General features: G+C 49.5%; 1 protein-coding gene across 1 annotated transcript in view; it reads left to right on the top strand.

The window, feature by feature from the left end:
- The first annotated feature begins 8,408 nt into the window (after positions 1–8,408).
- The window catches only part of LOC149435272 (uncharacterized), a 57,394-nt gene continuing 41,652 nt past the window's right edge, over positions 8,409–24,150 (top strand). The window contains exons 1-3 of the mRNA XM_089662848.1: positions 8,409–8,450; positions 9,242–9,407; positions 18,469–19,175. Of these exons, the coding sequence (XP_089518974.1) occupies positions 8,409–8,450; positions 9,242–9,407; positions 18,469–19,175 (915 nt within the window). The remainder of the gene's footprint in view (positions 8,451–9,241; positions 9,408–18,468; positions 19,176–24,150) is intronic.

Genomic DNA, 24,150 nt, shown 5'->3' with positions numbered 1-24,150 from the left:
GGACTGCTGGCTTTTTCTGTAGCTGGTCACATGTTTGCTTATCTACTGTAATTGCTGATTTCAGGAATACTAACTCATAGCGTAGGAAAACCGTATATAATGAGCCACAGAAGCACAGATCTAATTGGACCACATGTCCACTTCTTTCCACCACAGTTCTCAAAAACAATTTCACTATTCAAACATATACCGTTCTAAAGCTATAACACCGATGTATGCTTACATGGTACCTACACTAATTACACATTCATTCTATTTGGCTTTAGTCTCCCAATGCTTCCCCTGCCTAAGAAAATATTATATGGTCAAATTACGGGACCCTCTGCTCCAGGGCCACAGAGCAGCTAATGGCATGGTTATACTACATAGAAATTACATTGCACTTCTTCTCACCATTGATTTTATTGTTCTCCTTAAATGGCCTTAAAACTCATTTCCAGTTTTATTCTTTCATGTGGTAGGAGGGGGGCCTGTTTACAAAAACAAGCAATGTTCTCCCTCCCTAAGCTTTAGTGCTGCCCCATATTGTCTTTGCTCCAGATTCGGTCTTTTCCAGGATTTGACACCCAATGTTATGCAACATCTTCTGTGAGCTGACAGGGAAATGATTCAGGGAGCCAAGCTCACCGCATCACATGAGCCCAGTTCTCTGCAGCAGCATTCAGGACCTGTTCCCTGCTGGAGGATAGATGAGGATGGGAAACACATGTGAATCGTATGTCCAGCCCGGCCAGCAAGAATAAAGACAGATTTAAATAAAGCTCCTAAACATGTGTACTATATTAGAACAAATTGACATTTTTTACATTTTGTTGATTTTCTTTTCACTTTTGTTGTTCATTGTCAAGTGTATTGGAATGTGTTCTGCAATCCTTCTGTACAAGGCATATATGGTAAGTATAATATTGTCATAATAAATGAAGACTTTAATGTCTCTATTGCAGTATGGACTGAGGAATCCTTGGATACATTGATGGAATGATGTTACATTACCGAGCCTGAGATCAGCAAGCCCCCCCCAGCTGCATAGTGTAGTAACGTTTGCTAATCTGTGGTTACTCCTCCTGTGCACTGGGTGGTGCTCTTGTGCTTCTTCACCTCTGGTTTATTCAATATTGTATTATTATGTTTATACAGCAATATGACTATTACTAATACTACTATCACTTTATACTACTTAGTAGATGTACATTTAAAAGTCCCAATACAATACTTTCATAGGACAATAAAACCATGACTACCCATATTCTTCAACTACCATAATATGGCCCGTCATGAAACATGGCACAAGTCACATGCTGAAAAGGAGTCATGGGAGTGGCTTACTGAGACGATGACATGGCTGATGGGAGTCTAGATGGGGAACTCAATGGATTTACCTTCTGAAAGAGGGATTCCAGCATACATTGTGCTTGGAGCTTGGTATAGGGAGTGTTTAACCCCGCGGGGTCCCAGGAGGACACATTGTAATGTCAGTGGATACATATTGGGTGAAATAAAGGCTATTTCTGGTAGACATACTACACTATATTCAGCGTTTTCTACATGAATGCGGAGTGGATTGGATCTACATAAAAGTGCCGGCAGAGAGTGGGAAGATCTGGGTACCATGATACCTACCCGGGATACAAGGGAAAAGTCCAGTCTGACCCGTCATTATGGGTCCAACTTGGAGGTGAGCACAGAAGTGTGTTGGAGGTGGAAGAGCACTGAGGGGGGATACAGGAGCACCGGACACTGGTATACAGCAGTGTGACAACACCGCTCCACGGGAAGGTACTGCCGATTTAAAGGGACAGACCACTATAACTGCCATTGTATGAAGTTGCAGCATTTCTGTTGTATTTCTATCACAAAGCACTGCTGATGTTCTAGAATTTATGGGGTTTATATGTACTTATCGGAATAGATGATGAGTAGCATATATTGACCATCACAAGCACAGAAGAGTGTTCCTGATTGTCACTACTGAAAGACGCACTTAGGAGGATGCAGGTAACACAACAAGCGCCATTCTATTCATCTCATTGCTGCGCTGCATTTTATTACTATTGGACTTTGTTATATGTGGGAACACATCACATGCTAGCTGCACATTCATTAGGAGGCATTTATTGTGCTGAAGGTTTTCTATACAGGGAGGCAGCTTACTCCAGTCCAGCAGTGTTCATTTCATCCACAAAAACATTTGTGTCATAATTCTCATGAGCAGCATATCTCCAGTGACGGAAATTAAATGAAAATGACCCCAAATTTATGTCTTTGATGAAAACTATGAGGAAAAACAATTCCATTTTTATCAACAAACGAAAACAGAATGACAATGTGAGGGAGGGAAATTTACCCACGTGGACTTCCAGTTTCCTTGGAGCTCCGTCTGTAAAGCCTGTGAGGGCTTCCCCTCCCAGCAAGCAAGGTAGTGACTGTAGCATGCTTAGTGGTGTGGGGTGCTTAGCACTGTGTGCATTACAGGCCTCCTCAGATGACCAGCCGGAGCACTGTGTGCATTACAGGCCTCCTCAGATGACCAGCCGGAGCACTGTGTGCATTACAGGCCTCCTCAGATGACCAGCCGGAGCACTGTGTGCATTACAGGCCTCCTCAGATGACCATCCAGAGCACTGTGTGCATTGCAGGCCTCCTCAGAAGACCATCCAGAGCAGTGTGTGCATTGCAGGCCTCCTCAGATGACCAGCAAGAGCACTGTGTGCATTACAGGCCTCCTCAGATGACCAGCCAGAGTACTGTGTGCATTACAGGCCTCCTCAGATGACCAGCCGGAGCACTGTGTGCATTACAGGCCTCCTCAAATGACCAGCCAGAGCACTGTGTGCATTACAGGCCTCCTCAGATGACCAGCCAGAGCACTGTGTGCATTACAGGCCTCCTCAGATGACCATCCAGAAGATTGTGTGCATTACAGGCCTCCTCAGATGACCATCCAGAGCACTGTGCATTACAGGCCTCCTCAGATGACCAGCCAGAGCACTGTGTGCATTACAGGCCTCCTCAGATGACCATCCAGAAGATTGTGTGCATTACAGGCCTCCTCAGACCACCGTCCAGAGCATTGTGTGCATTACAGGCCTCCTCAGATGACCATCCAGACCACTGTGTGCATTACAGGCCTCCTCAGATGACCATCCAGAGCACTGTGTGCATTACAGGCCTCCTCAGATGACCATCCAAAGCACTGTGTGCATTACAGGCCTCCTCAGATGACCATCCAGAGCACTGTGTGCATTACAGGCCTCCTCAGATGACCATCCAGAGCACTGTGTGCATTACAGGCCTCCTCAGATGAACATCCAGAGCACTATGTGCATTACAGGCCTCCTCAGATGACCATCCAGAAGACTGTGTGCATTACAGGCCCCCTCAGATGACCATCCAGAACACTTTATGCATTACAGGCCTTCTCAGATGACCATTCAGAGCACTGTGTATTACAGTCCTCCTCAGACCACCCAGAGCACTGTGTGCATTACAGGCCTCCTCAATTGACCATCCAGAACACTGTGTGCACTACAGGCCTCTTCAGAAGACCATCCAAAGCACTGTGTGCATTACAGGCCTCTTCAGAAGACCATCCAGAGCACTGTGTGCATTACAGGCCTCCTCAGATGACCATCCAGAGCACTGTGTGCATTACAGGCCTCCTCAGATGACCATCCAGAATACTGTGTGCATTACAGGCCTCCTCAGTTGACCATCCAGAACACTGTGTGCATTACAGGCCTCTTCAGAAGACCATCCAGAGCACAGTGTGCATTACAGGCCTCCTCAGATGACCATCCAGAGCTCTGTGCGCATTACAGGCCTCCTCAGATGGCCATCCAGAGCACAGTGTGCATTACAGGCCTCCTCAGATGACCATCCAGAGCTCTGTGCGCATTACAGGCCTCTTCAGAAGACCATCCAGAGCACTGTGTGCATTACAGGCCTCCTCAGATGACCATCCAGAGCTCTGTGCGCATTACAGGCCTCCTCAGATGGCCATCCAGAGCACTGTGTGTATTACAGGCCTCCTCCAACCACCGTCCAGAGCACTGTGAGCACTGTGTGCATAAAATGCCTCCTCAGATCACCTTCCAGAGCACTGTGCATTACAAGTTCAGGTGGTACTTTAGACAGTGGTCTGAGGAGGCCTGTAATGCACACAGTTCTCTGGGTGATCTGAAGAGGCCTATAACGCACACAGGGCTCTGGATGGTGGTCTGAGGAGTCCTGTAATGCACAAAGTTCTCTGGGTGGTCTGAAGTGACCTGTAATGTACACAATGCTCTGGGTGGTCTGGGGAGGTCCTGAATGCACACAGTATTAGACACACTACAGTCAATACCTTGCTTGCTGGGAGGGGAAGCACTCACAGGTTTTACAGGTGGAGCTCCAAGGACCCCGGAAGTCCCCATAGGTAAACGTCCCTCCCTCACATTTTCATTACCTTTTCATTCATTGGCGAAAATAAATTGATTTTCCTCATAGTTTTCCTCCATTGATGAATATGTCGGGTCATTTGCATTTTGTTTTCATCATTGGAAAAATGCCGCTGAGGAAAATTATGGGTGAAAATGTTTTTGTCAATGAAATTACCACTGCATGCTGGGATTATTTTCCTTGCACCTGATTGGATGCTTTTTACAAAGTGAAGCTTCACCACATTCACTAAGCTCTGGGGAAAATGAGGGTATTTTCCTTTAGTAAACCACTGATGTCTTTCCACACCCGCCTGCTGTACACATCTGTGGGCGGGGCCAGGTGACTGGCACCCAGAGAGGAGAGAATACACATGGAGACCAGAGATTGCAGTAACGTGTATTGGTAGAAACGTTCTGACAAGGTGGTAACCAAGACAATGTAACACGGCTGAACTGGCCCAGCAGCACTAACACATTGCAGAGGATTCCCAAAAATAAGATTGATGCAATTCATAGGGGCATCTCCACTGCACAGACATCCATCCCACTTAGCATACCTTATACTAAACCTCCCCCAACACTTTCCTCTTTTGACCTTTCTACTACCGAAGAGGTCATTAAGGTTTTCTCAGAAGCCCGTCTCACTACCTGCCCCCTGGATCCTTTCCCCTCACAACTACTACAGTCACCCTCTTCTTCCATCCTATGCTCCCTCACTCACATCTTCAATCTCTCCCTCTCTAATGGTGCCTTCCCCTCCCCCCTAAAGCATGCACACATCACTCCCATGCTTAACAAGCCCTCCCTGGACCCCACCAACCAGAACAACTTAAGACCCATCTCCCTGCTGCCATTTACCTCTAAACTCCTAGAACGCTTAGTCTACAATCGCCTGAGCTCCCACCTCACCGACAACAACCTTCCTGACCCTTTACAGTCTGGCTTTCTCTCACTACACTCCACTGACACCACCCTACTAAACCTCACTAATGATCTACTAACAGCTAAAACCAATGGCCACTACTCCGTACTCATCCCAACCAATGGCCACTACTCCGTACTCATCCCAACCAATGACCACTACTCCGTACTCATTCCAACCAATGGCCACTACTCCATACTAATCCCAACCAATGGCCACTACTCCGTACTCATCCCAGCCAAAGACTACTACTCCGTACTCATCCCAACCAATGGCCACTGCTCGGTACTCATCCCAACCAATGGCCACTGCTCCGTACTCATCCCAACCAATGGCCACTACTCCGTGCTCATCCCAACCAATGGCCACTACTCCGTACTCATCCCAACCAATGACCACTACTCCGTACTCACCCCAACCAATGGCCACTACTCCGTACTCACCCCAACCAATGGCCACTACTCCGTACTCAACCCAACCAATGTCACTACTCCGTACTCATCCCAATCAATGACCACTACTCCGTACTCATCCCAATCAATGACCACTACTCTGTACTCATCCCAACCAATGGCCACTACTCCATACTCATCCCAGCCAATGGCCACTACTCCATACTCATCCCAGCCAATGGCCACTACTCCGTATTCTTACTACTTGACCTCTCTGCAGCTTTTGATACGGTTGACCATCCCCTCCTCCTCTAAAAACTCCACTCTTGGTCTCCAAGACCCTGCTCTCTCCTGGTTCTCCTCCTACCTATCGCAGCACTCCTTTAGCATTACCTATAATGCTGCCTCTTCCTTTTCACTCCCTCTTTCTGTAAGGGTCCCTCAAGGTTCCGTTCTTGGACCCCTACTCTTCTCCATCTACACCTCCTCCCTTGGTTACTTGATAAACTCCCATGGCTTTAAGTACCATCTCTATGCTGATGACACACAAATCTATCTCTCTACCCCTCACCTCACCCCTTCAGTCTCCTCTCGCATTACTAACCTACTAAGTGACATATCGGCGTGGATGTCACTCCACTTCCTTGAACTCAATCTTTCCAAAACTGAGCTCTTAGTATTCCCCCCAGCCCGTGCCCCTCCCCTGACTTCTCCATCAAGATCAATAACACAACCATCAGTTACTCCCCTCATGCCAGGGTACTGGGTGTAATCCTAGACTTCAATCTGTCCTTTCACCCCCAAATCCAATCACTGTCCAAATCTTGTAGACTTCACCTCCACAACATCTCCAAGATACGGCCGTTCCTAACCTCGGAAACTACTAAGCAACTTATTAACTCCCTTGTTATATCTCACCTTGACTATTGTAACTCCCTCCTCATTGGCTGATCTGATCGCAGGCTATCAACTCTTCAGTCTTTCATGAATGCTGCTCCCAGATTCATCCACCTTACTAACCATTCTGTATCTGCCACCCCTCTCTGCCAATCCCTCCACTGGCCTCCACCCCTCTCTGCCAATCCCTCCACTGGCCTCCACTCAGTGTCCTTCCACCCCTCTCTGCCAATCCCTCCACTGGCCTCCACTCAGTGTCCTTCCACCCCTCTCTGCCAATCCCTCCACTGTCCTTCACTCAGTGTCCTCCACCCCTCTCTGCCAATCCCTCCACTGGCCTCCACTCAGTGTCCTCAACCCCTCTCTTCTAATCCCTCCACTGGCCTCCACTCAGTGTCCTCCGCCCCTCTCTGCCAATCCCTCCACTGTCCTCCACTCAGTGTCCTCCGCCCCTCTTCCAATCCCTCCACTGGCCTCCACTCAGTGTCCTCCGCCCCTCTCTGCCAATCCCTCCATTGTCCTCCACTCCGTGTCCTCCACCCCTCTTCCAATCCCTCCATTGGCTTCCCGTTGCCCAATGGATAAAAGTCAAAACATTAACAATAACATATAAAGCCATTTATAACTCTGCCCCAAATTACATCAGCAATCTTGTCTCCAAATATCACCCAAACTGTACTCTCCGCTCCTCCCACGACCTCATGTTCTCTAGCTTCCTTGCCTCCTTCTCCCATGCTTGTCTCCTCCTCCCATGCTTGTCTCCAGGACTTCTCCAGAGCTTCCCCATCCTCTGCAACTCTCTACCCCAATTTATCAGACTATCGCCTACTCTGCTCACTTTTAGGCGATCTCTGAAAAACTATCTCTTCAGGGAAGCCTATCCTGCCCTCAGCTAATAATGGAATCTTCTACTCTTCCTACCAGTCCATCCCCCACAGTTACTACCTTTTGTACCACTAGCCCCTCCCTTCTTGTAAGCTCCCAGGATCAGGCCCTCCTATCCCTCTTGTATTGAACTGTATTGTTGCTGTATTGTCTCCCGTTATATTGTAAGTGTACAATCCAAACGCACACGTTCCTGTGTTAAAAATGGCGGTGTGTATAAGTGGGTGCTGCAGCGACCGTCGGCTGGAACTGAACAAAATCAGCGAGGGAGAATGTCCCCAGCACACCGAGGATCACCAATACGGGTCCAAAGGTTTTAATAAACCATCACATAGTTACAGCAAGGCAACGTTTCGGAGTCTCGCAGGACCCCTTCATCAGGCATGTGACAAATTGTGATAGAAACTGGAGAACTATTTAAGAAAACCATCCACCAATCAGAGTGAAGTGAAATGAGCTTGGCCCCGCCCCATGATGTCATGTTCCCTCCAAAAATGTATTCAAATCAATGGAAACAGAAACATTACAAACTGAGAAAATAAATAAAACAATCATCAGATGTACATAAACTGCATTCCCGGGGATATAAACATGGTGGTCACATGTGGATCATGGTACTCCCCAGATTGTAATAAAGTGTCAGCTGAAAGCAGCGCTGGGTTCTGGAAACAACGACCAGCAGCATATATGTCCCTGACAGAAGATAAAGACTGATGCCTAGAGATGTGGGGGGGTGTCTCCGACTGCCAAGTGAGCTGCAATGGGGACACCTACAGTGGTCCTATTAGTGCAGCGGCCGACAGTTTCATAGCAACACATGTCACCTGCATGCACCATGAGAGTTCACTACTCACGCATGCGCTCAAAGACATTCCTGCACCGACCGCCATTATCATGGAAACCCATGACGTCGGTGCCGGGAAGGACAAGGCGGAGGTAAGTTACCGGCGTCATAGAAACACATGGGGCCGACGCCACACAAACCAATGGATGGGTGGGCGGGGTTGCAGAGATGAGCTGTGAAGAAAAAGAGGAACAGAAAGGAAACAGATTGAGGGCCAGTTCACACCACATGCGTTTCAGTTACCCTCCATCTGCATCCAAAGATAAAGTAGTATACTGTACATGGTGGTCAATGTCATAGTTCACACCAGCGCTCGCAGTTCCAGTGTGTTCCAGCTGCAGATAAAAAGCAGAACAGGACGCATCTCACTCATACAGAGCTGCACTGGAACGCGGCAAAACGCATCAAAATGCACCAAAAATGCACCGTAGCACACATTCCCATCTAAATTGAAAAACAGAGGGGGAAAAAACAGACTAGAATGCATAAAAAGCATCAAAAACGCACCAGATGTGCTAAAAACCATGTCAAAACGCACAGGCAAAAATGCATCTGGAACGCATCTCTACTATGTCTTCATAGTACGAACCGGCCCTGAAAATGATGATAATCAGTCCATGAATGGAGCTGGGGAGAGGTGGAAGAAAAGGGAGTGATAAAATGGAAAAGAAGGAATGTGTAGGTGAGGCAGCTCACCAGCTTGCAGAGAGAAGGAGAGAGCCGCTGTGAATAGTGCGAATGTGAAAAATCCAAACCAAAAGTTATCTACAAAACTATATACACTTCAATCATGAGGAATCATCTGAACCAAAGTTCATCTGCGGTCCAAAAACCACAAATATGATGTGTTAGCATTAAGTCCCCTCGGTTGTGTTGTGTCCAGGTTATGGATCCAATCAGCTTCATGACGGAGGATGAAGTTGTCACGATCTCCTCTCGCCGATCGACTGACGTGTTCGATGGTCATGCCCCTCAATTCATTTCCCTGGTGTCCTGCCGAAATAAAATGGACTGCTACGGGTTTGCTCAAACCAATGGGTTCACCTTTGGTACTCTTGACTAGAGCTGTCCTCATGTCACTCCTGTGTTTCTGAAATCTCCGCTTAAAGGGACCAAATGTTTTCCCCACATAAACTGGTGAGCCGGGCATTTCAGAATATAAACGCAGTGATCGGTGTTACAGTTCAGGAAACCCTGTATCTGGTAACGTTTCCCACTGTGGGGGGTGTGAAATATTCCCCACAGATCAATGAGTTGCGTACATTACAATTGTAACACTTGTAGCAACCTTGTCTTTCTGAGAACTTGAATACTGTCCTGACACACTGTAGGTGTCCCCATTGCAGCTCACTTGGCAGTCGGAGACACCCCCCCCCATCTCTAGGCATCAGTCTTTATCTGCTGTCAGGGACATACAGTATATGCTGCTGGTTGTTGTTTCCAGAACCCAGCGCTGCTTTCAGCTGACACTTTATTACAATCTGGGGAGTACCATGATCCACATGTGACCACCATGTTTATATCCCCGGGAATGCAGTTTATGTACATCTGATGATTGTTTTATTTATTTTCTCAGTTTGTAATGTTTCTGTTTCCATTGATTTGAATACATTTTTGAAGGGAACATGACATCATGGGGCGGGGCCAAGCTCATTTCACTTCACTCTGATTGGTGGATGGTTTTCTTAAATAGTTCTCTAGTTTCTCTCACAATTTGTCCCATGCCTGATGAAGGGGTCCTGCGAGACTCCAAAGCGTCCCATGCCTGATGAAGGGGTCCTGCGAGACTCCAAAGCGTCCCATGCCTGATGAAGGGGTCCTGCGAGACTCTGAAACGTTGCCTTGCTGTGACTATGTGATCAGATGTGACACTTCAGAGTCTCGCAGGACCCCTTCATCAGGCATGGGACGCTTTGGAGTCTCGCAGGACCCCTTCATCAGGCATGGGACGCTTTGGAGTCTCGCAGGACCCCTTCATCAGGCATGGGACGCTTCTGAGCCCCGTAGGACCCTTTCATCAGGCATGGGATGCTTCAGAGTCTTGCAGGACACCTTCATGAGCCATGGAATGCTTCAGAGTCTCGCAGGACCCCTTCATCAGGCATGGGACGCTTCGGAGTCTCGCAGGACCCCTTCATCAGGCATGGGACGGTTCTGAGCCTCATAGGACCCCTTCATCAGGCATGGGACGCTTCAGACTCTCGCAGGACCCCTTCATCAGGCATGGGACGCTTCGGAGTCTCGCAGGACCCCTTCATCAGGCATGGGACGGTTCTGAGCCTCATAGGACCCCTTCATCAGGCATGGGACGCTTCAGACTCTCGCAGGACCCCTTCATCAGGCATGGGACGCTTCTGAGCCTCGTAGGACCCCTTCATCAGGCATGGGATGCTTCAGAGTCTCGCAGGACCCCTTCATCAGGCATGGGATGCTTCTGAGCCTCGCAGGACCCCTTCATCAGGCATGGGACGCTTCTGAGCCTCGCAGGACCCCTTCATCAGGCATGGGAAGCTTCTGAGCCTCGTAGGACCCCTTCATCAGGCATGTGACGCTTCTGAGCCTCGCAGGACCCCTTCATCAGGCATGTGACGCTTCTAAGCCTCGTAGGACCCCTTCATCAGGCATGGGACGCTTCTGAGCCTCGTAGGACCCCTTCATCAGGCATGTGATGCTTCTGAGTTTCGCAGGACCCCTTCATCAGGCATGTGACGCTTCTGAGCCTCGTTGGACCCCTTCATCAGGCATGTGACGCTTCTGAGCCTCGCAGGACCCCTTCATCAGGCATGTGACGCTTCTGAGGCTTGTAGGACCCCTTCATCAGGTATGTGACGCTTCTGAGCCTCGTAGGACCCCTTCATCAGGCATGGGACGCTTCTGAGCCTCGTAGGACCCCTTCATCAGGCATGGGGCGCTTCTGAGTCTTGCAGGACCCCTTCATCAGGCATGTGACGATTCTGAGCCTCGTAGGACCCCTTCATCAGGCATGGGACGCTTCTGAGCCTCATAGGACCCCTCAATCAGGCATGTGATGCTTCTGAGTCTTGCAGGACCCCTTCATCAGGCATGGGACGCTTCTGAGCCTCGTAGGACCCCTTCATCAGGCATGGGACGCTTCTGAGCCTCGCAGGACCCCTTCATCAGGCATGTGACGCTTCTGAGCCTCGCAGGACCCCTTCATCAGGCATGGGACACTTCTGAGCCTTGCAGGACCCCTTCATCAGGCATTTGACACTTCTAAGCCTCACAGGACCCCTTCATCAGGCATGGGATGCTTTGGAGTCTCGCAGGACCCCTTCATCAGGCATGCGATGTCACATGCCTGATGAAGGGGTCCTGCGAGACTCTGAAACATTGCCTTGCTGTGACTATGTGATGGTTTATTAAAACCTTTGGACCCGTATTGGTGATCCTCGGTGTGCTGGTGACATTTTTCCTTGTTATATTGTAAAGCGCTGAGCAAACTGTTGGCGCCATAAATCCTGTATAATAATAATAATCAGGACTGAGGAATAGGATAGGCAGCATAGGCAGTCTTCAAGGGATCCCAGATCCCTAACAAATGGAATCAGTTACATCAGCATCAGGGACAAGATAGTTGCTGTTGATCCAGGACTGATTCATGTTGATAAATGTCAGCTGGTCAGCGGAGTCTGTGGACAGACGCACTCTTTTATCCGTCACAAAACCTCCAGCAGCACTGAATGTCCGTTCGGAAAGCACGCTGGGTGCAGGACAGGTCAGTAGCTGGATGGCATATTGAGCAAGTTCTGGCCAGTGATCCATCCTCAAGACCCAGTAGCCCAGTGGATGTTCAGTTGGAAAGGTCTCCAAGTCTGCTCTTGCCCCTAGATAATCCTGCACCATATGATGCAGACCCTGCCGATGGGTGCTTAAACCTAACAGTCCTGGGCACTGAGGACTAATGCCGGCCATAGACGGTTTGAAAATCGGCTGATTTTTCATCTGAAAGAATAATCGGCGGATTTTCGCTCTGTTAGTGGGATAATTGGTCGGCCGATGTTCGGGTTTTTTGCACTTTTGGATTATCAGCCATGTTGGAAAATTTGTGGAAAACGGACGATTTTTGCGGCAATGATGGCCAAATCGGACGATCGTTTTAACAAAAAAAATATGCTCATGAGCCGTGACCTGCAAGGAACAGAAGTCTGGCTGTTATATGGGGTTATCTTCATGACTTAGTCGGCCGATTTGTGTAAGTGGTGGTGGTAACGTCAGCTTAACGAACGGCCGATTTTTTGTTTATCGTTTGTTAAATCACTTGATTTTCAACTCGTGTATGGCCTGTATAAAGAACTGTTTGAAGGCTGTGACCCCGCCCCATCTGTGACCCCGCCCTATCTGTGACCACGCCCCGGCTGTGACCTCCCTCCATGAGCTGATCTAAATGTATAACACAACACAACTCTTCTCCGCCCCAATTAGGAACTGATAAGGATCACATGAATTGGGGGGATGTTTCTCCAACACAGACCAGAGTGAAGAGCAACAAGAGGTGAGAATCAACCAACACAAACAGACCAAAATATATACACTATTTGTTCTGAGGTTTGTAGAAGTCTATGCGTTGCTGAAGTTCCAGTTTGGAGTGGAGATGATAGCAGCAATTTCTCCAGAGATGGCAGAAGTCTATGCGTTGCTGAAGTTCCAGTTTGGAGTGGAGACGAGAGCAGCAATTTCCCCAGAGATGGCAGAAGTCTATGCGTTGCCGAAGTTCCAGTTTGGAGTGGAGATGAGAGCAGCAATTTCCCCAGAGATAGCAGAAGTCTATGCGTTGCTGAAGTTCCAGTTTGGAGTGGAGATGAGAGCAGCAATTTCCCCAGAGATGGCAGAAGTCTATGCGTTGCTGAAGTTCCAGTTTAGACTTCCACTGATTATGGTCGCTTCCAACAATTGTTTGGTTTAGGGCCCCACCAACACTCAAGGCACTATTTTATTTATTTTGTACCCTTTACTCATTCACAAGGGGGGGCAGCATCAGGGCGCTCCCTTTTATATAAAGGGGTACACTTATGCTAATGACCCCCCTGCCCGCAGACACCCATCAGGCCAGGGTTGTGGGGAAGAGGCCCTTGTCCCCATGCTGAGAGCACATGGCCTGGTAAGGCCCAGAGAGGGGAGGGCCGCTCATCCATCCCCCCCTTTCTGGCCTGCCAGGCCTGCGCTCAGATAAAGGGTCTGGTAGGAGGTTAGGAGGGACCCCACACTTTTTCCACCTATTTTTTGGGGGGTGGGGTTCCCCTTAAGGCCTAAGTGCTTGGTATGGCTTTTAGGGGGAACCTCATGCACATTAAAAAATAAATTTCACTTTGGGGTCCTTCCTAACCTTCCCACCGGACCCAAAGGGTCTGGTAAGGATTAGGGGGACCCCACACTTTTTTTTTTTTTAATATAAATGTCAGTCGTGCTGCAGCAGGCTCTATACATTGTACAGATGTGCAACTTTGCAGGTAGATTATGGGGACCCCCCAGGAATGATAATAAAGTTTTTAATTTGTTTTGTTTTTTTTACTTTAAGCAATGAAAAAATGACTGTCCTTTTGAAACAGTACTTTTTGAATTTTTTTTTCACTGATTCCTGTCCCTCAGGGCCGTCCCAGAGTCCCCATACCACTTCTGGGGCCAATAACTGGCATAAAAGCCTTCAGAATGGTCACTTTTCAATGTACAACTTCCAGTCCCATAGACTTGCATTGAGTTCAAAGTTTGCAGTTGAACTTTCCTCAAGTTGGAATGTTCGACCGCGAACTGAACAGGGGGGTGTTGGACCCGTCACTACTTATTACATGTCTGTGTCCTTCTGTACAAGAATTCTAAGTCCTCATGCACACGGGACGTTGTTACAGCGGCTGTTTTTGGCTTTTGATGATTTTTTTCTCCATCCAGTAAACCCCCCAGCATGTTCTCCTCGGTGTCCATACACACAGAGACTGGAATCAGCGTTTTCTGGCTGGAAATAAAATCAAAACTAGCGGGCTTCTAGATAAATGTTTTAGCTGTAAACACGCTCTAATGCTGAAAAACGTAGAAAAATGCAGTAAATTGCAGCAAACCAGTGTTTTTTGAACTTTTTTTTTTTACCAAAAAAACCTTGAAAAACCGCAAAACGTTGCTAAATGCTAATGCAAAAACGCTAAAAAAACTCCGGTATTTAAAGTGACTTTACACAGCTAATGTTACCAGCGTTATCACCCCCCCCCCCCAGTGTGCATGGAGCCTTCTAGCTATGTGTCTCAGTCCCAGCCTCCCCCTGTGTAGGAATGTACACCTCGCCCCGTGTAGGAATGTACACCTCGCCCCGTGTAGGAGGGTACAGAACGGGTCACACTGGTTATTATTATTATTATTATTACATGGAGTTTATATAGCGCCAAAGGGTTTGCTCAGCGCTGTACAATAGAGGGGGGGACAATACATGGCACAGTACAACAATAACAAACAACGTACGGGGGGTAAGAGGGCCCTACTCTTTCAAGCTTACAATCTAGGAGGGAGGGGGTAGTGGTACAGTAGGGAGTGGCTGTGGGGAATGGAGTGGTGGGAGGAATGAGGGAGAATGGCCGTTAGGTGAGGGTGGGGTAGGCTTCCCTGAAGAGATGGGTTTTGAGGGAGCGCCTGAATGTGGGGGGGAAGGCGACAGTCTGGATTGGGGCAGTGAGTTCCAGAGGATGGGGGAGGACCTGGAGAAGTCTTGCAGTCGTGCATGGGAGGCGGAGACCAGGGAGCAGGATAGAAGGAGGTCCAGTGAGGAGCGAAGGGTACGGGTAGGGCGGTACTTGGGGATCAGGTTGGTGAGGTAGTCAGGGGCAGTGTTGTGAACGGCTTTGTAGGTCAGGGTTAGAAGTTTAAATTTGATGCGTTGGGCAATTGGGAGCCACTGGAGGGAGAGGCAGAGGGGGGTGGCAGAGGTGGAGCGGTTGGTGAGGTGGATGAGTCTAGCCGCTGAGTTCAGGATGGTCTGAAGCGGGGAGAGCTTGCACTGGGGTAGGCCGGTGAGGAGGGAGTTGCAGTAGTCCAGGCGTGAGATAATCAGGGAGTGTACGAGTAGTTTAGTGGTGTCTGGGGTAAGGGAGGTGCATATTTTGGCGATGTTGCGGAGGTGGAGCCTGCATGTGTTTGTAAGTGATTTGACATGAGGTTGGAAGGAGAGATTCGAGTCAAGAATGACGCCAAGGACTTTAGCTTGCGGGGCGGGAATGATAGTGGAGTTGTTGGTGATGATGGATAGGATGGGGAGGAGGGGGTGTGGGCAGGGGGAAAGACGAGGGGCTCTGTTTTGGAGAGGTTAAGCTTGAGGAAATGTAGCGACATCCAGTCTGAGATGTCGTTTAGGAGGTGAGTGATGCGGGCGGAGATAGTGGGGGTGAGGTGGGGGGTGAAGAGGTAAATTTGAGTGTCGTCAGCGTAGAGGTGGTAGTTGAAGCCGTGGGAGTGTATGAGTTTGCCCAGGGAGGAGGTGTAGATGGAGAAGAGAAGGGGTCCAAGGACAGAGCCTTGGGGGACCCCAACAGAGAGGGGGAGGTGGCACCGTTGTAGGTGACGCTGAAGGAGCATAGGGATAGGTAGGATGAGAACCAGGAGAGAGCGGTATCTCTGAAGTCAAGGGAGAGTAGTTTATTAAGGAGGAGGGGGTGGTCAACTGTGTTGAAGGCCGCGGAGAAGTCCAGGAGAAGGAAGACAGAGTAGTCGCCCTTGGCTTTGGCGTTTAGAAGGTCGTTAGTGATTTTGAGGAGGGCAGTTTCAGTGGAGTGTAGGGGACGGAAGCCGGACTGTAATGGGTCAAGGAGGTTCTTGTCAATAAGGTGGGCGCTTAGGCGATCAAAGACTATGTACTCAAGGAGCTTGGAGGTGAGTGGCAGCAGGGAGATGGGTCTGAGGTTGTTGGGGTCCGCGGGATCCAGGGAGGGCTTTTTGAGGATGGGGGAGATATGCTCGTACTTTAGGGGGGAGGGGAATGCGCCAGTAGAGAGGGAGAGATTGAAGATGTGGGTGAGGGAGTGGATGAGGGAAGAGGGGGGTGACCGGAGGAGTTGAGAGGGGATAGGGTCCAGGGGGCAGGTAGTGAGGCAGGCTTCTGAGAGGACCTTGGCAACTTCCTCAGTGGTGACAGGGCTGAGGGAGTGCAGTGCAGGGGGGGTTATGGTGGGCGGGGCCTTGGGAGAGGTGGGAGGCAGTGCGGTTGTGAGGGAAGAGGAGGAGGGAGATGAGGGGGTGATGGGGGGGAGGCTAGGTGGGGAGGTATATTGCGAGTTGACAATGTCCTTACGCATAGCGTCAATCTTGTTGTGGAAATGGGTGGCAATCTCGTGGGCAGTGAGTGAGGTACTGAGCGGAGGAGGGAGGGGAGAGAGCAGGGAGTTGAAGGAGGAGAAGAGTCGGCGAGGGCAGGAGGAGAGGGTGTTGATCAGGTTAACAAAGTAGGCCTGCTTGGTGGCGTGGAGGGAGGAGGTGTAAGTGAGGAAGGCAGATTTGTAGAGGGAGAATGCATGAGGGGACCTGGTTTTGCGCCATAGTCTCTCTAGCACGCGACTGCGACGTTTGGGGCATTTAGTGCTGTCATTCTGCCATGGTTGAAGTGGCCTAGGGTTGATGATGCGTGTTAGGGGTGCCAGAGAGTCTAGGGCAGCTGACAGTGAGTCGTTGTACAAGGTGGTGGCTATGTCAGGACATGACAGTGAGAGGATGCTGGTGGAGGAATTGGGAAGTATCCGGGTTGTTGTCATTGATGGGGATATTGAAGTCCCCAAGGATGATGGTCGGTAGCTCAGAGGAGAGGAAGAAGGGAAGCCAGGCGGTGAAGTTGTCCAGGAAGAGGGGTATGGACCCAGGAGGTCTGTAGATCACTGCGATCCTTTAGGGGGGTGGGTGAGAAGAGTTGGATGCAGTGCGCCTCAAAGGAGATAAAGGATAGAGAGGGTGGGTTAGGGAGAACCAGGAAGGTGCTCAGCGGTGATAGGAGCAAGCTGACACCACCTCCTCTGCGATCGCTCAGTCTTGGCGAATGGGTCCAGATGAGACCTCCATGGGTGAGTGCCACAGGGGAAGTGGAGTCAGTGGCCTGTACCGTACCCAGGTTTTGGTACGGAGTGTAAGACTTTCACTTTCATTTCTCTCTTCCGCTCTCAGCGATGGCGTCTTCTGATCTGAGGAAGGAGCTGGAATGTTCCATCTGTCTGGAATTTTATACAGATCCTGTAACCCTGAGATGTGGACACAACTTCTGTCGGGACTGTATTGGCCGTGTGTTGGATACACAGAAGGGGTCTGGAGGTTATTCCTGTCCTGAATGTAATCAAAGCTTCAAGAAACGTCCTGTCCTTCAGAAGAATTGGAAGCTACGTAATATAGTGGAGAACTTCCAGTCTACCCATCCAGAGCAGCAGGAGTCCGGGGTCTTCTGTACTCGCTGTATTCACACTCCTGTACCGGCTGTGAAATCCTGTCTGATGTGTAAAGCTTCTCTGTGTGACAACCACCTGAGAGTCCACAGCAAGTCACCAGAACACGTCCTATGTGATCCCACTACTTCCCTGAAGGACAGGAAATGCTCCATCCATAAGAATATCTTAGAGTATTACTGCACTGAGGACTCCACCTGTATCTGTGTGTCCTGCAGCCTGGATGGAGAACATCGGGGACACCAGGTGGAGATTCTGGAGCAGGCCTCTGAGATGAAGAAGAAGAAACTGAGGAATGTTCTGCAGAAACTGATGACAGAGAGAGCGGAGACGGAGAAAAGAGTCCAGAGTCTGCAGGAACGCAGGAGGAAAGTACAAGGAAAAGCATATGATGAAACCAAGAGAGTCCCTGCCTTGTTCAGAGACCTCAGGAGACGTCTGGAAGACCTGGAGAAAAGAGTCCTGAGGGACATCTCCAGGTGGGCAGAGCGGGTCTCCCGTCCCATGTTTTATTATATTCGGGATCTGGAAATAAAGAAGGAGGAGCTGTCCAGGAAGATGAGGGACATTGAGGAGCTGTGTAACATGACGGATCCACTGACTGTCCTACAGGAATCAGACACAGGTGACTTGTGTGATACTGAGGGTGGAGATGAGGACAGAGAGAGACATGAGAACCTCCTCCATGATGGAGGGGATGGGGATGTGGGGGGGATCTTACACACATTACACACGGGTTTATCTGATATCATGTCTGGGGTCAATGTACAGAAATGTACAGGCACACATGTTGCTCCACATTCTACTACAAAGGGCAAAGGTCCCATCAATGCTCCACCATCCAGGCCAGACCCCCAACCCTCCCCCACTGGAGGACCAAATATTGGGGCTGTACAGCAAACATGGGGGGTGTCAGGGGTTACAGACATATTACTGGATGTGAGGACAGCTGGTAATCATCTACATATATCAGATGACGGGAAAACTGCATCCTGGTCATCATCACATCAGAATCAGCCAGAAACACCAGAGAGGTTCCAGGATTGTCCTCAGGTGATGAGCAGTCAGAGCTTCTCCTCCGGGAGACATTACTGGGACGTGGATGTCGGGGGGTCAGAGTACTGGAGAGTCGGGATGTGTTACACCAATATAGACAGGAGAGGAGGTCAGTCAGTGATTGGATGTAATAAGAAGTCCTGGGGGTTGGAGGTGTTGTGGAATGATGAGTACTCAGTGATACATGACAGTAATAGGACCCCATTCCCCGGCGGTGTCTCCAGTACCAGAGTCAGGATAGATCTGGATTATGAGGCCGGGCGGATCTCCTTCTATGATCTGTGTGACCCGATCCGACACCTCCACACCATCACCACCACCTTCACTCAGCCCCTCCATGCTGGGGTAGGTGTATGGGTAGGTTGTATAAACATATGTGGGAGGAGCCAGGAGTGAGAGATCTGCCCAGAGACATCACAAGGGGGATGATCTGATTGGTGATTGGTGCAATACTCAGCCAATAGGAGGAAGGGCAGGAAACAGGAGTGAGTTGTGGAGAAAGCTGCAGGTTCCGGGGCTGTCATCTTCATCCTAAACCTCACTTCACTCCCTAGTGTGTCACTGACCAGGAACAAGCATGCAGGAGGTCCGAGTGTTCTGCCTTCACTGGCTGATTGCTTGTTGTGGATCAGTGACACCCTAAGTAGTGTAGCCTGGATGGAGATGATAGCCCTGGAGCCGACACCTTCCCAGTGTATCTGTAGCCACAATGTGTGTTTTCAGTTTTGGATGGAGTGTGGAAGGATTAGAGCCCCTGTCAGTTTTTCCTGCTATCCAGGACTCTGTCAGAATGGTTTCCTTTCACTTCCTGTCCTGCTGATAACAATTTCCCCGACAGGAAGTGAGGGGAAGTCTCTCTGTATTGGAGCCCTGCATAGCAGGACCATCCTGGCTAGACATGAGCACCACCAACACATTTCTTTTCCTTCACTTCCTTTCATTTCATTTCCCTCCATTTTCCGGTTTTGGAATTTGTTTAGTTTTGTTTTGTTTCAAATTCAGAAAATTCAAATCTAATTCAAAAAGTATTGAATCAGCATTCAGATGTATTCTATTCAAAATTCTAATGTTGGAAAACTGTTATATTCGTTGGATTCTATTCAACTAAATTCAGAAATATAAAGTAATAAATTTGAGAAAATTTATTCTAAACAAAATTTGAATTTCAGAGCTCAGTTATATTCTATTTAGTCTTTTCTTTTATTTCATATTCCTTTCTATTTTATCCTTTTATTTTATATTCTATTCTATCTTACTCTATTATTTTTTCATTTATTCTGAACTTTGATTTGGAATGCAAGGAAGAGCACCTGCCTAGTCCTAGTCCTGGGAGACAATGTATGTCGCAGGATTGGTTTGCTCTCGGTGTCTCACCTGAGGCCACGCCCATCTCTGGGTGTATGGAGGGCATACAGCCACTGGAATGCTCCACACAGAACCCCGCCCCTCCTCTCTAATCCAAGCTAAGACTCCGCCTCCCTCCATTCTGAGATGGATCTTTGTAACGATCGATGTGCACCCAGCATGCTGATCCTTCCTCTATATTCCAATGACGGCTCATTCTTCTCATCTCTATTGAATGTCACAAATATTTCCTATAACCAGGAAGTGATGCAGCGCTACTCTGATAATGAGATTGATACGGATACTATATAAATATATACATAGAAATGACACCATGTATAAAGGTGACACCATGTGCAACAAACACACAAACAGTGACCTCCAGGGATCTCTAATCGGTGACCCGACCCTCCAGGGATCTCTAATCGGTGACCCGACCCTCCGGGGATCTCTAATCGGTGACCCGACCCTCCGGGGATCTCTAATCGGTGACCCGACCCTCCGGGGATCTCTAATCGGTGACCCGACCCTCCGGGGATCTCTAATCGGTGACCCGACCCTCCGGGGATCTCTAATCGGTGACCCGACCCTCCGGGGATCTCTAATCGGTGACCCGACCCTCCGGGGATCTCTAATCGGTGACCCGACCCTCCGGGGATCTCTAATCGGTGACCCGACCCTCCGGGGATCTATGATCGGTGACCCGACCCTCCGGGGATCTATGATCGGTGACCCGATCCTCCGGGGATCTATGATCGGTGACCCGATCCTCCGGGGATCTATAATCGGTGACCCGATCCTCCAGGGATCTATAATCGGTGACCCGATCCTCCGGGGATCTATGATCAGTGACCCGATCCTCCGGGGATCTATAATCGGTGACCCAATCCTCTGGGGATCTATGATCAGTGACCCGATCCTCAATGGATCCCAAGTGTACGCAGTGAATGTTGAACCCCTCAGAAGATGGGAATGTCAGATGGAAGCAATACTAATGGTACGGTATAATTGTAGCAGATATAAGAAGCGCCACAGAAAATACAAAACAAATCACATAATAAGCAGCACCTCTAACCAAAAAAGGTAAAATAGTGTACAAATAAAAAGTGCGCTAATTATTCACAAAACATGCAAGGATAAATAATAAGAATATAAATAAATCCATAAATATAAACATAAGTCCGGCCCCCATAACAGTGATAGTCCAATACAACTTAATGTCAATCTTGAAAACAAACCCCCCCCCCCCCCCCGTGTGCAAATCCGACACCAGATGACGGGAATCCCCTCACCAGAGCTATATGCTGATTATATTATAAACCAGCATGATGGCATGTTGCTCTGGGAGCGATGATCTGCAGGATATCCCAGGAACAGCAACCAATAGTGATCCAATCAGCACATAGGGAACAGCTAAGCAGCAAATGATCTTCCAATAACATGGGCAAAGCTGGAGGAATCAGAAGAGATCTGATGGTGCAGGACGTTTAATACCAGTAAAATGTTATTAGTAACGTATAACACTCACCAGGAAGGTGTCCAGCCGACACCAGCAATGACACCTCTATAATGCCACATCCACGAGGGAAAAACCAAGGGACGAACCTCCTGCACCGCGATCACACAGCCGACACCAGCAATGACACCTCTATAATGCCACATCCACGAGGGAAAAACCAAGGGAGGAACCTCCTGCACCGCGATCACACAGCCGACACCAGCAATGACACCTCTATAATGCCACATCCACGAGGGAAAAACCAAGGGAGGAACCTCCTGCACCGCGATCACACAGCCGACACCAGCAATGACACCTCTATAATGCCACATCCACGAGGGAAAAACCAAGGGAGGAACCTCCTGCACCGCGATCACACAGCCGACACCAGCAATGACACCTCTATAATGCCACATCCACGAGGGAAAAACCAAGGGACGGACCTCCTGCACCGCGATCACACAGCCGACACCAGCAATGACACCTCTATAATGCCACATCCACGAGGGAAAAACCAAGGGACAAACCTCCTGCACCGCGATCACACAGCCGACACCAGCAATGACAGCCTCTATAATGCCACATCCACGAAGGAAAAACCAAGGGACGGACCTCCTGCACCGCGATCACACAGCTGACAGCAGCAATGACACCTCTATAATGCCACATCCACGAAGGAAAAACCAAGGGATGAACCTCCTGCACCGCGATCACACAGCCGACACCAGCAATGACACCTCTATAATGCCACATCCACGAGGGAAAAACCAAGGGAGGAACCTCCTGCACCGCGATCACACAGCCGACACCAGCAATGACACCTCTATAATGCCACATCCACGAGGGAAAAACCAAGGGACGGACCTCCTGCACCGCGATCACAAAGCCGACACCAGCAATGACACCTCTATAATGCCACATCCACGAGGGAAAAACCAAGGGACGGACCTCCTACACCACGATCACACAGCCGACACCAGCAATGACACCTCTATAATGCCACATCCACGAGGGAAAAACCAAGGGACGGACCTCCTGCACCGCGATCACACAGCCGACACCAGCAATGACACCTCTATAATGCCACATCCACGAGGGAAAAACCAAGGGACGGACCTCCTGCACCGCGATCACACAGCCGACACCAGCAATGACACCTCTATAATGCCACATCCACGAGGGAAAAACCAAGGGACGGACCTCCTGCACCGCGATCACACAGCCGACACCAGCAATGACACCTCTATAATGCCACATCCACGAGGGAAAAACCAAGGGACGGACCTCCTGCACCGCGATCACACAGCCGACACCAGCAATGACACCTCTATAATGCCACATCCACGAGGGAAAAACCAAGGGACGGACCTCCTGCACCGCGATCACACAGCCGACACCAGCAATGACACCTCTATAATGCCCCATCCACGAGGGAAAAACCAAGGGACGGACCTCCTGCACCGCGATCACACAGCCGACACCAGCAATGACAGCCTCTATAATGCCACATCCACGAGGGAAAAACCAAGGGACGGACCTCCTGCACCGCGATCACACAGCCGACACCAGCAATGACAGCCTCTATAATGCCACATCCACGAGGGAAAAACCAAGGGACGGACCTCCTGCACCGCGATCACACAGCCGACACCAGCAATGACAGCATCTATAATGCCACATCCACGAGGGAAAAACCAAGGAACGAACCTCCTGCACCGCGATCACACAGCCGACACCAGCAATGACACCTCTATAATGCCACATCCACGAGGGAAAAACCAAGGGACGGACCTCCTGCACCGCGATCACACAGCCGACACCAGCAATGACACCTCTATAATGCCACATCCACAAGGGAAAAACCAAGGGACGGACCTCCTGCACCGCGATCACACAGCCGACAGCTGGGAGGAACATTCCAACGTCATGTCCACTAGGGCCGCCTCCTCACCTCACCCCTTCAGTCTCCTTCAGTCTCCTCCTCACCTCGCCCCTTCAGTCTCCTCCTCACCTCGCCCTTCAGTCTCCTCCTCACCTCGCCCTTCAGTCTCCTCCTCACCTCCCCCCTTCAGTCTCCTCCTCACCTCCCCCCTTCAGTCTCCTCCTCACCTCCCCCCTTCAGTCTCCTCCTCACCTCCCCCCTTCAGTCTCCTCACCTCGCCCCTTCAGTCTCCTCCTCACCTCGCCCCTTCAGTCTCCTCCTCACCTTGCCCCTCCAGTCTCCTCCTCACCTCATCTCTTCAGTCTCCTCTCACATTACTAACCTACTAAGTAACATATCGGCATGGATGTCACTCCACGTCCTCAATCTTTCCAAAACTGAGCTCTTAGTATTTCCTCCAGCCCGTACCCCCACCCATGACTTCTCCATATTAAAATAAATATTTTTTTTATCATTTTTATCATTTTTCTTGAGTATTTTTAGGTATTTTCATTTTCATTTATTCCTGTTTAGTATCCTATATTAATATGCATTAT

The sequence above is a fragment of the Staurois parvus genome, unplaced genomic scaffold (assembly GCF_062004578.1).
Source record: "Staurois parvus isolate SC_StPar_1 unplaced genomic scaffold, SC_StPar_1.0 ptg001566l, whole genome shotgun sequence".
NCBI classification, from domain to species: domain Eukaryota; kingdom Metazoa; phylum Chordata; class Amphibia; order Anura; family Ranidae; genus Staurois; species Staurois parvus.
Note: the sequence above shows the minus strand (reverse complement) of the source record. Positions and strands in the feature narration are given on the sequence as shown.